At 46.6% G+C, this 14,210-nt stretch overlaps 1 protein-coding gene across 1 annotated transcript in view; it reads left to right on the top strand.

The window, feature by feature from the left end:
* The window catches only part of LOC135455543 (TOG array regulator of axonemal microtubules protein 2-like), a 17,848-nt gene extending 6,889 nt beyond the window's left edge, over positions 1-10,959 (top strand). The window contains exons 6-11 of the mRNA XM_064728873.1: positions 3,053-3,141; positions 4,999-5,212; positions 6,376-6,592; positions 7,673-7,759; positions 9,926-10,153; positions 10,826-10,959. Coding sequence (XP_064584943.1) covers positions 3,053-3,141; positions 4,999-5,212; positions 6,376-6,592; positions 7,673-7,759; positions 9,926-10,153; positions 10,826-10,959 — 969 coding nt within the window. The remainder of the gene's footprint in view (positions 1-3,052; positions 3,142-4,998; positions 5,213-6,375; positions 6,593-7,672; positions 7,760-9,925; positions 10,154-10,825) is intronic.
* The last annotated feature ends 3,251 nt before the right edge of the window (positions 10,960-14,210 follow it).

The raw sequence follows: 14,210 nt of genomic DNA, 5'->3' as shown, positions 1-14,210 counted from the left end.
TTTTTAGGGTTTTCTCGTTGCATTTGGAGTCAGGGTCTCAAAAAGCATGCTGGTATTGGAGTCACTTTGCATAACCCCCCCCACCCTCTCAGGTGTCTTCACTATGCTAGGAAAAGAACACCTTAGCCTCGGGGAAGGGCCATTACCTCACCCTAGCCAGGGCTTTTACTAATACAAAAGGGGAGATAAGCTACAACGACCCGTGATTACAATAACAAAGCACTCAGAACCCTAGCAGGTACAGAGATCTGGCTGCGTCCCTGTAACTCTTTCTCACAAAAAAAATATTAACCGAATTTTTGTTCATAACACTCTGATGGGTCAGCATGAATTGTTCTAAATTTCTAAATTATTCATATGTCATCTATTTCTTTAATCTTTCTCAGGTAAATACTGTGAAAGAAATTGATTATCAGACAGTGCAGGGAGACTGAATTCCTCCCTCTTCCATGCAGGCAGGCCTTGTGTGCAATGCTACCTTTGTGTTTAGCTCAGGACAGAACCTTCTGCAGGTGTCTGAAGGCGCAGGGAGAGCCCAGGCTCCTTCCCCCAGCAAGGAAAGGGAGCAGCTCTGGCCAAGGCCGGCGCTGCTGCTGCTCCTTGTCCCTGTGCCCAGGGTTTGCTCTCTCCTCCCCAGCAGCCGCCCCGCCCCGGTGCGCGAGTGTGCGGCCCAACTCCTCCTGTCCCTGATGGAGAGAATTGGAGTCACCCAGCTCGCAGGCACACCCAGGGCTGAGAGGCTGCCACACGTGGCAGGGAAGTTTGCTCAGGACTGCCACAAGGACACAAGGTAATGATCTTCATTTCATCTCCCAAAACAGGAAAACCATTTTGTGTCTGGCTATAAAGGTGAAACCACACAAGAGTGGAAACCAAAGGGAATATGAAGTTACCTCACGGTGTGAATAAGGGTCATAGAATTATGTGGAAGGGACCCATCAGGGTCATTGAGTCCATCTCCTGGCCATGTGCAGTGACCCCAAGAATCACTCCATGTGCTTGAGAGCATTGTCCAAACTCTTCTTGAGCTCTGTCAGCCACTGTGACCACTGCTCTGGGCTGCCTGGGCAAATGGCTGTACTGGGAAACCTGAGGTTGGCCAGCAAAAAGGAGCATTGCCAACTTTTTCCTGTGGCTTGAAGGATTCTTTACTGAGATCAAAAGATCTCAGATCAGCCAGTCCAACACTTTTGTTTGGCCTTAGGTGCACAAGAAAAAGCCAAAGTGTTGGCTAATGTTCATCACTGAAGGATCCCAAACATCCATTTCTCATTAACTTCAGACTTGCCTAGAAATATTTCAGGGGTCTTTAGCCAACATATTCAGTCTTTCTAAACCTGTTCTGCAGATTTCTAGAATGCTGTTATCTGTGGCTCAGTGACCTCCACATTTCTTCTTGAAGAAAACTGTGGCTTCCTAGTGGCAAAATCAACCCAAACCACCAAAATCCCCTTCCTTTGGTGATGAAATTGCCATTAATAGCTGCCAAGAGCAACTAGCAGAGGAACTAGCTGCCCCTGTGCATACACATAGTATAGAATAATCAAGAGGATGCATGAGGTGTTTTGTCCTGGCTTCCCTGCCAGTTAAAGAAAGGCAAATTACTGTGCAATGGCAGCAAGACATGTAATAGGCTCTGACAACAAAGCAGATGTGTTTTGCTTGTTCCCTGGGATCCTTTGATGCCACAGAAGCACACCCCCAGTTTCAGAGTGAAATGGTATTTTTCTGTTGCCCCACATCCTCCTCTTGCCTCTTGTGTTCAGCTGACAGCACTGTGCAGTGTCAAGTGAGGTAAATCTCCCTCTTTGCTGAGTAGGTAATGCCTTCTCATGCAGGGATTGCACCTGATGAGTTTAAGGTATCAGTCTCTTCTGTTAACACTCTTCCTGAAGTGTTTGTTCACTTTTGCTTTGTTTCCTTCCTTCCTTCCTTCCTTAGGCATTATGGACAGGAGATGCTGAAGATGTTGCTCAATCATCAACAATTTAAAATGCTTTTGGAACGATCTCTTCCCCCCTTCCCCCCCCCCCCCCCCCCCCCCCCTTCCCCCATGACCTGGAAGATATTCTGATAAGAATTAAGAAGAAAGTAAGTGCTTGGCAGGAGAAATGTCTCCTTTGTGCAAGTATTGCCACTGCTAATATGAGATCAAACATACCCAATCTGTCTTTAGCTCATTCCTCTTCTGCTGAATCATTTTGCTCCTGGGAATGAGCTGTTAATCCTCAGCCTGTTCAACTGCAGACCACAAAGGAACTGATATTATTAGGGAAGAAGAGGGGTTTTGAATATTTTCAATATTGGTCACAAAGAGGAAAGGGAAAGAGGAGAAAATGGATTTACATTTAAGTGTAAGCCCCCACCATGCTCTCCCTACTCTGCCCCCTGTAAAGCAATTAAGTGAGAATTGTGCTTCTGAAGATAACAGAGTCTTTGCAAAGGACACTGGAAGTAGTAGTGCCAAGAAAATTCCCAAATTTACAAAAGATATCCAAGTCAATCCTAGTTACTACAATTACTGTCTGTCTTTTGGGAATACTGCCCTGCTGTCAAGCCCTGTGGAGCTGGAAGAAGCTTGGTGAATTCAGCAGCATCCAGTGGAAAATCCTTTGTTTGTTTGGGGGAGGATTTTATCTTTTTAATCGACATTACAGAAGGGAGCCTGCCTTTGTGCAGGCACAGGGAGAGTGAGTGTTGAACCAAATCGACTTCCAACACAATGGGCCAACCCCCAAAAGAGTCCAATTTTTTGTGCTGATTCCTTTACAAACACTTGTTGCCTACTAGTTTGCATTATTCCATTTATGCTCAAGACCAAGGAATTTGGGATTTTAGACTGCTGCTCAGTCTGGTAACACCCATAACCTACCTTGGGCTATTGAAAACAAAGAGTTGGCATCACTGAATCTCTGGTCTGTTTCCATCTGTAAGTTAGGAAATGTTTCCCGAAGCCTTGGTAGCAGTGATCCTGGTTCTAACTTGTGTTTTCAACAGGGAATTTCCTGGTTTATACTCTAAAGATTGATGGGGTTTCTCTGCGTCTTTGTAGGGGATGGAAAACCAGAAGGCTGAAGGCCCATCTGTCAAGGAGCCGGTGAAGGAGAGGAACGATGGCTCAAAGGAGCCCCAGGCCACATTGTCTGCTAGCAAACGGCACTGAGCACTTTTGTCAGATGTGACAAAGCACATGACAAGCTTTACATGCCTCTTCCTCAGGAAAAACTGTCTGGCAGAGATGACCAATGCCACAGATTGTTTCCTTTCCCTACAAATGCTCTAGAATAAAAAATGTCTACTTGTGCATTGTGCTGAACACAACTTCTCTGGAGGGGTTTCCACAAAAATGGAGAGACAAACAGACACCCATTGGTGGCAGCTCAGACGATCCAGTGCAGTGGCAAGGGCAGTGTTGTGGAGGTTGGGAGGGGGCCAAGTTTCTGCTGCCTGACTTGGGGCAAGTAAATTCAACCAGGGCTTTTTTTTCATCTGAGCAGAGTCTTTTTCAGGTGGGTGTTTTGATGAGAAATCTCAGTCTGGAAGCAAGATGCCATTCCACAAAGATGCAGTTCTCATCCGTATGGTTTGGCCTGGCTGAATCATGGTTTTCTTGCCCTCAAACAGTGTCAAGTTGGAGTAGTAAGGAGTAAGGCAATTCCTGCACAACTTCAGTCAACAGGTGTCTCAATGTGGACTTTTTGTCTTGATATTCCTGTCCTTCATGTAATTTGCTTGATGGACAGCATGTTTGGTTTATTTCCCCCTGTGCTGCAATCAGCATTTAAGACAGGAATTGCTCCTTGCTGTCTCTTCATGGCAGCTGCAGAGCTGCTTGTACCTGTTCTCCTCTGATAGCAGAGGGGATTTATTTAGCTCTGTCCTGCTCAGCAGTGGCAGGAAAGTGACCACATGCCTCAGTAGCACAGCTGGCATCTTCCTGTGCTCATGGAAGAGACAGGTTGATCAGGAGAATTGTTCCCAGTAGGGTTGTTAAGCTGTGCATCTAGTCTCCAGGGAAGCAAATGAAATGTGAGCGTAGTTCTGGGATGTCTGGCTTCTGTTTTTATCTCTGTTACTGATTTTCTGAATCCTTCAAATATGGCCCTGTTTATCTGTTCAGATGCATCTGAGCTACTTTTCCAGATTGTCATGCCTGGTTGTAGAGACACTTCTCCAGAGTGATGAGTTTCCTTATTCTAAGACACACACGTCCCATATGAGGAGGCATTTAAACTTGGCAGTAGTGTCTCTCTTTCTCCACAAAGCAATGTGACCTGTGTGCCCTGGCAGCCATCTGAAGATAGATCAGATGCATCTCATCCTTGGTTTTCCTGAGTGAGCACTGGGGAGAATGTCACTTGCAGATTGTCTGCCATAACGATTATCATGAAGTCCACGTTGTTCTTCAGAGCCTCGTGATTTTCCAGCTTGAAATCACATGATTAGGAAAGCTGCTCAAGATGTTTTGCTCACAATTTACTGAAGGTATTGTCTGTGGCTGCAGCTCTCTCCATAGAGAGCAGCAGGCACAACTTTCCCAGGCATTGTCCTGGGGAAGAATGTTAGAAGATCAGAGAAAAGAATGAGAAACAATTCTTATCTTCACTTGCTGCACCTGTTGTTGTGAACATGTGGAATGTGTTCTGGAGATTTGTTTACCAAAGGGTAATTTCTTAATTGGCCACTGGTGATGGTGTTGTGGATTCAATTGCCCAGTCTGGTCTGTCTGTATCAGACTGTTTGTGAGGGCAATGAGTTTCGGTATGGTATGGTATGGTATGGTATGGTATGGTATGGTATGGTATGGTATGGTATAGTATAGTATAGTATAGTATAGTATAGTATAGTATAGTATAGTATAGTATAGTATAGTATAGTATAATAAAGTGATTGATCAGCCTTCTGGAATCACGGAGTCAATGCTAATTATTTCCTTGACTGGGATGCCATGCTACGATAATTATCACCACCAGGTCCTCATTTGGTTTTATTTTCCAGGGTGAAATCTCCCTCTGATGGACACCTCCTACACCGTGCACAAGCCCAGGTCACGTCACCTCCAGCTGTGGAAGAAACGGAGCTGCTCCAGAAGCTTTACCATCTCCTGGAAGCCAAGGGGTTTCAGACAAGGATGGAAGGAGTGGAACTCCTCCAAGACCTGTGCAAAACCAGCCCCCAGCTCATCTTCATTAACATTACCCAAATATGTAGGGTATCTTCACTGGTCCTTTCCTTTAGCTCCTTTCCTAAGCCTGTAGCAGCAAAGTTAATTCAGTGTGTCTTGGCACTCTGTCCTGGCTGTTTGGGACACGCTGGTTCCGCTCACCCAGACAAATGTAATTCAGGTCCAGGCTTCAGGACAATTATTTCAGTCCAGTTGTATTTGTCTGGCAGGTGCCTATTGATGCTGTTCATCAGATGATGGCAGAGTTTTCTGCTGGTGTAACTGCTGCTCTCTCCTACTCCCAGTTGGGTGAAGTGAATGGAATCCAGCCCCTGAAAGCATGGAAATTGTTCTCTAGACCAAAAATGGGTTTGCACAGGGAAGAGAAGTATCAGGCTGGGTTGGTTTAAACCCAGTTGTTTTTCTTTAAGAATACTTCTATATACTCCATCTTGTCTTACACAGGCACAGCTCTGGCTACTCATTTCCATCCTTGTTCCTATTCCTCTTGGTAAAGACAGTGCTCACCCTTCTTGGGGGTCTTTTTTTCTCTTTGGAAAAGGAGGAAAACAGCTAAGGACCCATCTCTGCCTTCTCCTCCCAGTAGCTGCTTTTTCCCTTTTTCCAGGGAAAGGTGCCTGATAATGTGGCTGTCAAGGGACTGAACCTGCTCTAATGAGAGCTGTACAGCACATTACATTTCAGAAGTCCACCTGTTACTTAGAGAAATGGTCTGGATCCTGGAAGAGTTGATCAGAGCCCTGCACTTCTCCAGACACTGGCTCTGAGACAAACAAAAGAAAACTTAGATCTCCTCCAGCCATAGTTTTGGCAAAATCATAATTGCCCTCAGTACTTGAGGGAACTGTATAGAAAACCAGGCATTGTAAACATCTGCTTCCATTCAAAGCAAAGGTAATCTTTAGCATTAATAAATGGAATTGATTTAATGATTTATAGATGGAGAGAAATACCATAGGAACTATTCTGTCCACAGCCAAACCTCTTAAAAAAAGAAGAAAATCTTTCAACCAGCATGAGGTTGCACCACCATTCCAGTGAGTGGCCCACAGGAAAACAGTGAAATTGTGCAAGCGAGTGCTGACCTGACAGAAATGATCACTTTCATCTTTGACATTGCTGACTGCTACATCCACTCTTCAAACAAGGACATTTGAGTCCAGCTTTCACATTGCTTGTTCTATTCACAGATTTTTGAATATTTTGTCCTGAGAATATCTGACAGCCACAAGAAAGTGAAGCAGAGGGTGCTGGACGTGCTGGCTGAAATCACAGGAGCCCTGAAAGATGCCTTGAACCCGGTGATCGTTGGTTTGGTGGAAGGAATAACAAAGAACCTGAACTCAAAGGATCACAGGGTTCGTGGGCCAGCTGTGAAAGCACTGGAAGAATCCATTGCTCATTTGGGTAAGGCTGAACCCTGGCAGGGACTCTCCTCAACTTCATCTCTGTCTCTGCTGCACAAGAGAGCGCTGAGTGCCTTGACAGCTGCTCTTGTCTGTGGAACACTGCAGTTGACACCCACCAGAGGCTGTGCAGGTGCAGTCCTTGTGCACCATCCCCAACAGGCTGGAATGGGATCAGCATTTCCCAACAGTCCCACGAGCCCTTGGCTCTGTGCTGCTTGTCTGAAGAGCAAGTCCTGGGCTACAGCTTTGTACAGTTCAGAGGCAAAGGGGGTTTGGAGTTTGCTTGGGCCCTGTCTGACTTCCCAAATGAACAGCTTTGCTGTGGGAATGAAGGGACACTGACCCATCAGAGCTTCTGCAGGGCAGCCACCTGCAAGGCTCTACATTAGAGGCATTAGCTGCCTATTTTCCACTTTTCTTCTTTGTCTTCTGTTTTCAAAGGGGAACTTGTGATTCACCAAGTTCATTTCTTTATATCAAACAGGTATAAACCCAGCTGTCAAGGATGTCTTGTTCCACATGTTGTTTTGCATGGGGCAAGATGGCCAGAGCAATTAACTACATAGGCAAGGGCTGCTATAAATTCCTTTCCCACACACATTTATGTCAGCTCTGAGAATGCTGCACTGGGGAAATATGCCTGAAAAAAGGAGTGTTGAAGAGGCAGGTCTTCAAGAGGAGTTTCCACTTTCTCCTCCCCAGCTGCTCTGTGAACTCAGGAACTGCCTGACTCAGTGCCTTTCTGTGACCCAAGTATGGGGCTCTTCCTTTGTGCTCTGGGATGCAAAACCTTTTCACTGCTTCCATGTGACTGAACTCTTGAGGTCCCTGATGTGAAATGTTTTAACACAGCTCCTGCTGCAGCAGACAAGTTTGGATTTACAACTGTGAGAGGAGAGCTTTCCTTTTGGAATTTAAAACCCTGCCAAGTAGGCTGGAAGGAAAGAAGAAAAGATTCAAAAATCTGCAGAAATGTACTTTATTTTATAAAATGGGGTTGGCCCTGCCCTTTCCCTCCCCACTGTCCTTTCTCCTGTGACCTGAGAAAAGTGAGCAGAAACGTGTGTTTCCCTTGTAGATAAAGTGTCACTGCTGAAAGAGTTCAGCTACCAATGGAATCACCTGAGTGGCCAAGCCCTGCTGGATGTCACCGAGCGTATCACAGGTATGGCCTCCCCTTCTGAGCCAAGAGCTCTTCCCAGGGAGCATTTACAGGGAATGCCTGTGAGCAGACAGCAGAGCAGCTCTTCCAAACCAGGAGGTGCTGAGCTTGTCCCTGCTGCCCCATGGCCAAGGCAGGTGGGTTTGGCAGGTTTTCCCTGGCTGCTGCAGAGCTGGGCAGCATCTGAGATGGGGGCAGCGCTCAGCCTTGGGGCTGAGCTCTCACTGGGGCATCTCAGAACCACCTCCAGCAAAGGGAGGGCTAAAAATGCCCCAGCTGGCTCCTCTCTGGGAAGCTCAGGGACATCTGTGATCTTTGAAGGGAAATGGTGGCCAATGCTGTTCCAGGGCATCAGTTTGTTTTGTCCTCACAGAATTCTTGTTTTTCTCTTGGAAAGTTTTGAGGCTGAACCGTGCAGGGCCTGGGGGTCACAGCTTAGGCCAGAACTCAACAGAGGTATCAGAGGCACGGGTTAAGTGCAAGGCAGCCTCTGGGGCACAGGGACAGAAGCAGAGTGCTGAGGCTCCCTGCCTGTGCTGTCAGAGTGGCCTTGGACTGAGCCTTTCAGGGTGTGCAAACAGTGTCTGCCTGTGTCAGCGCTGTCCAAAATGCTACAAATGCAGCTGATCATTGATTCCTCAGAGGAGCTTGCTGTGTCAGCAATAGCAAGGAATGGAAAAAGGATAATCTCAATATATAGTAGAGAAGATGATTGATAGCCTTGCTTTAACTGGGGCTAAATCCACTGCTAATTATGCCAATATCTTTGAATGCAAGTTTTAATACACTTAGTGTCTTCATTAGGAATCTCAAAAGGGCATGTTCAGAGATTGGGAATGTCAAAAGCCCTTTAAAGAGCATTTGAATAAAGTAGATCTCCAGTAATAGGGTATTTAGTTTAGCAGTTCTTTTGATCTCTTTTTCAAATAAAGGAATTAACCATAAATTAGGACTACTTTAGAAAAAGCAGATGTTCTCTCTCAGATTTAGTAGGAACAGACAGCTGTTCCTCACGTTCAGTAGTCACTGATGTCTTTAATTGCATTTAAACTCAAATGAATTCCCATTTTAAAATGGGTGCCATAACCCTTTCCTGCTTAGCAGAATTGGTTTTGGGTACTTGCAGGAGCTCTTTCAATGTTGATGACTGCTGGTGGATTAACAGCATAGAGAAAATGAAGTCTCTTCTGCCAAAGAATATTAAATGGCTGCTAGATAACATTTTGTCTGATCAGAAAATAAGAATGGTCTCCAGAACATTTCAGGTTTTCATCTCTCAGCCAAATCTGCCTGTTGCAAGGAGCCTGTTGGTAGTAAATATTTGTCTGTGTTTGATACAGTTCAGTTCAGAAAATGAGCAGAGAGCGGATTTCAGAGACAATATAAGAAAACACTCGTGTTTTGGTTACATTTCAGTCCAGTCCCCTATTACTATTTTTCTTTCTCTGTGCCCCTATTTTAGTGGACATTAAAAGAAAAAATGTAATTAACATTGGGAGGGGAAATAGCAATAAAATGTGGAGATGCCCAAATGCCAGGGCAATGGGGTCTGGGTAATTCTCTAAGACACCCTGAGGTTTGAAACAGCTCTTTGTTGGAAGCCCCAAAAGCATTCTGCCAAAGACACCAGCTGGTCACTGATGTTTCTCATCCAGCCGTCAGGCAGCAGCCATCTCTGGTTGGCTGGAGTTTTGAGATGTGTTCTAACCCTGCCCTTTGCTGTTTGCCCCTGAGCAAAGGGAAGAGCCAGATTAGACATTTGGCACTTCACATCAAAGTTACAAAAATGGAATCATCCCTTTTATTAGAAATCTCTCCATTTCCTCTCTATGGTGCACTTCCAAATCTTCAGTGTGGGTTTTGACAACTTCTTAATGGAAATAAAAGGCAGCTGGACATTTTATTCATTGTTCATGCAGAGATTGTGAAATAATTTAGTAAAGGTAGGAAGTCTGCCACAGGGACAAGATTCTGGTTGGAGCAATTAGTGCTGAGGGGTTGATGGTTCTGTTCCCAGGATGCTCAGCTGCTTTGCCCGTTTCTGGACCAAGGGGCTCTGGGTGCTATTTTGCTGCTCTTGGCCAGAGAGGCTGGCAAGAAGCAGAAGCAGAGGCAGATCCTTGTTTGCAGTGAGGCTGGTGGGTAAGGAGCTTGTCTCTGTCCCGGCAGTGCTTGTGCAGGGGGTTCATGCCAGGAGCCCTGAAGTCGTCCAGCGTGACGCCCTGCCCGTGCTCTGGTCCTGCCTGGGGAACAAGGCGCTGCCTGTGCGGAGCGCCAACGTTCGCACCGTTGCCACCAAGCTCGGCTCTGCCCTCTACAAGGTGATGGGCACGCAGCTGAAGAAATGTGCTGCCAGCAAGCCTCCACATGTGCAGGAAAACCTCTCCAAAATGTTGGGCTGGTGAAGGCGAGATGTTCTCCAGAAAGCTGAAGAAACGCTGAGTTGGACACCTCTGGATTTGCCTTTTAAGCTGTGCCAAAAATGACAAAATCCTAAGGAAGGGTGTGCATCTGCCCCCGCTCTCTCCATTGCCCTTCCTACTCATGGCATGGGGGCCTGAAGCAGCTCCATATGGAGGACAAGGTGAAGGAAATCATGGCTCAGCCTCACACAGAGGTGAGGGGGAGCTGGGCCAATCTCTGCTGGGCGGAAGGGTCTTGTGGCAGCCCAGAGAGGCTGTGCACATTGCCAGTGAACAGCTGTGCCCTGCATGGGCCCCTGCAATGAGCTGTGCTGCTGCCAGTGCCCCTGGAGCTGTGGGGCTGCTGAGCTGTGGGGCAGGCAGAGGAGCAGGAGGGTGCGTGTGCATCTGAGCCATTCCTGGAGAGCACAGGGCTCTGGGCTCCCTGCTGTCCCAGGGCAGCCCAGAGGCCAGGCTGTGCCTGTGCTAGATCTGGGCAAGTGGCTCAGGGTTTGCCCTGGCCTGCCTCAGTGTCTGCCAGCAGGAGCATGTTTCCCTGTGCAGCTGTTTAGAAGTTTGCAGGAAATGTGTCCCAGGAAATATGGAACTTCAGCTGCTTTAGGTTTACATGGTGTCATCTGTTAAACTTTGTGTCTCCATTTTGCAGGTCTGACTGGTTACAGTCTTACCGAGAAGTTTTCTCTGGACAATTCTGATGTTCCCTCACCCACAAAGTCCTCGCCTCCCAACCAGAAGAGCTCTCTTTCCTCCAAGCTCAGGAAGAAGCTGCCGCCTGTATGAAGAGTGTTTGAAGAATAGGATTGATGCGTTAGGCTTCATAATTACAGCTGTATGTATGTTCTGATCTTTAGATGTAATTTTGAATTAATGTTTTTTGATTATATCTTTAAAATTTGATGACATATTTTAATTGTATATATTTGTTTATGACGAAAAGAAAGTAAATAAATAAATGAATAAAGTATAAATAAACCAAGAGGAGAATGTGAGACCAAGACCTGCTAGCCTAGAGATTATGGGAGTGCAGCTCAGTCAATGTGCCAGTGTCTCACCACATCCTTTCCTCATTGGGCCTCTCCTCTTCCTCTTTGGCCATGTTTTCTTTGTGTCATTTGTGCTGCTCTTTGTTACTTGATATTACAACAGGGTCACCTGTTGACCTGTTTGGGGGACAATGGATCCAAAAGATCCTGTCTAGTCAAAGGTTTTTCTCTTGGTTTGGAAAGACAGGGGTCTGCTAAGGAAGGCAGGAGCCTCCCCCGAAATGGATAATGTAAACCCTCCCCACATCTCTGAATTGCTATAAATTTTAAATTAAGGGGCTCTCAGGCAAAAATATGGGAGCAGGAAATAACAGTTCTTTAATAGAGGAGGAAAAAAATAAAAGGATAAAATAAACAATGCAGTACACTAGAACAACACTGACAGAGTCAGAACCCAACCCGACACCTGTCAGGGTGTTGGTGGCAGTCCCATTGGAAATGTGGCTCAGCCCTCCTGAAGTGTCAGGGGTGGTTCTGCTGGAGCAAGGGGGATCTGTAGAGAAGGATGTATTCTTCCACTGAAGACCCAGTGGGAGAAGAGGCATCTGCTGTTCCTCTGGAGAATCCCATGGAGAAAGTCTGCTGGTGTCTCAAAATCTTTGGATTATATCCGGGTAGCAATGCGTGGCTCCTCCCTCTGGGCTCACATCTCACAATGGGATGCTATAATCAGTCATGCAGTGACATTCAATAGTCTGTTATCAGCAATGTCCCCTCCCGAGGGAGGTGTGAATGTGGTCACTCAAAGAGAGAGATAAAGCAAACTGCTCACTTGACAAAGGTAATCTGCCATACAGATGGTAATAGAAAACATCTTGCATTGCAATCTTCAACATTATCCACTCCTTTTTCTATTTCTGTCTGCATCACAAAGAAACTTTACACACAGTTCTCACTTGAGACTAGGTTTCCCTGTGGTACACAACGGCTTTCTCCATTTTTCTGCATTACCCACCGAGTGTAACCAGGTCCTTGAGCAAACATTCAACAGATGGGTTTGTCTTTGCCTCAGGTGGGATTAATCTAAACAGTCTTTCTTAAAATACCTTTCATGTGTACAACAGGGACTTTATCTCCATCCACTGTGTGCAGGGGTTCAGACTGGGCAGGACCAGCTTGATTTATGGACCCTCTGGTGTTGACTATCTAGGTGGCTTTTGCTAGGTTTATTTTTCAATTTTTAAAAGTTCCCCCTTTGAGTGCTTAAGGGTAGTTTTAAGCAGTCCGTTGCACCGTTCAACTTTCCCAGCAGCTGGTGCATGGTAGGGGATATGATAGATCCATTCAATACCATGTTCTCTGGCTCAGGTGTTGATAGGCCATTCTTAAAATGGGTCCCGTTGTCTGACTCACTTCTCTCAGGGGTTTCATGTCTCCACAGGATTTGCTTTTCAAGGCCCAGGATGGTGTTCTGGGCAGTGGCGTGAGGCACAGGGTGGGTTTCCAACCATCCAGTGGTGGCCTCCACCATGGTCAGCACGTAGCGCTTGCCCTGGCATGTCTAGGGCAGGGTGATGTAGTCAATCTGCCAAGCCTCCCCATACTTGTACTTGGACCACTGCCCACCATACCAGAGGGGCTTCACTCGCTTGGCCTGCTTGATGGCAGCACACGTCTCACAGTCATGGATAACCTGAGAAATACTGTCCATGGTTAGATCCACCCCTCGGTCTCATGCCCACTTATAGGTGGCATCTCTGCCCTGATGGCCTGAGGCATCACGGGCCCATCGAGCTAGGAATAACTCCTTCTTATGTTGCTAGTCTAAGTCTATCTTTAACACCTCTATTTTTTGCTGCCTCATCTACCTGCATGTTGTGTCAGTGTTCTTCATTAGCCTGACTCTTGGGGTCATGGGCATCTCCATGGCAGACTTTCACATGCAGCTTCTCTAACCGAGCAGCAATGTCTTTCCATTCACCATCAGCCCAGGTCGGTTTTCCCCCACACTGCCAGTTGGCCTTTTTTCACCTTTCCAGCCAGCCCTAAAGAGCATTGGCTACTATCTATGAATCAGTATAAAGGTAGAGCTTTGGCTGCTTCTCTCTCTTAGCAATGTCCAAGGCCAGGTGAACCGTTTTGAGTTCCGCAAGTTGGCTTGATCCACCTTCTCCTTCGGTAGCTTGTGCAACCTGTCGTGTGGGGCTCCATACGGCTGCTTTCCACTTCCGGTTCATCCCTACGATGCGACAGGAACTGTCAGTGAAAAGAGCGTAGCGTGTTTCCTCTGGTGGCAGTTGGTTATAGGGAGGAGCTTCTTCAGCCTGTGTGACTGGTTCTTGTTCCCCTTCATCAGTGAGACCAAAGTTCTCACTTTCTGACCAGTTTGCAATTATCTCTAGAATCTCAGGGTGATTCAGGTTTCCAATACGGGCGTGGTGTGTGATAAGAGCAATCTATTTACTCCATGTAGCATCAGTGGTGTGGTGGGTGGTGGGAACCTTTCCTTTAAACATCCACCCCAGCACTGGTGGTTGGGGTGCCAGGAGGAGTTGTGCTTCTGTACCAATCACCTCTGAGGCAGCTTGGACTCCTTCATAGGCAGCCAAGATTTCTTTGTTCTTGGAATGTAATTGGCTTCAGAACTTCTGTAGTTTCGATTCTAAAATCTTAGTGGTTGACCTCAAGTCTCCCCAGGCACCTTCTGTCACAGGCTTCAGGACAAACCATGGCTCCCAGCTGCAGAGTAGAGCATGTTCTTCACCTCTGGACCCATCCTGACTGGACCAAGGGCTACTGTGTGAGCAATCTCCTGCTTGATCTGGGTGAAGACTTGTTGCTGCTCAGGGCCCCAGTGGAACTTCTTCTTGTGGGTGACCAGGTAAAGAGGGCTCATGATCTGACTGTATTCAGGAATATGCATCCTCCAAAAACCTATGGCACTCAGGAAAGCTTGTGTTTCCATCTTGCTAGTTGGTGGAGACATCGCAGTGATTTTGTTGATGACCTCAGTGGGAATCTGATGTCCTTCTTGCCACTTCACCCCCA

Source organism: Zonotrichia leucophrys, chromosome 18 (genome assembly GCF_028769735.1).
Source record: "Zonotrichia leucophrys gambelii isolate GWCS_2022_RI chromosome 18, RI_Zleu_2.0, whole genome shotgun sequence".
In the NCBI taxonomy this organism is placed as follows: Eukaryota; Metazoa; Chordata; class Aves; order Passeriformes; family Passerellidae; genus Zonotrichia; species Zonotrichia leucophrys.
The sequence above is the reverse complement of the archived record's forward strand: the minus strand, read 5'-3'. Positions and strand labels throughout refer to the sequence as shown.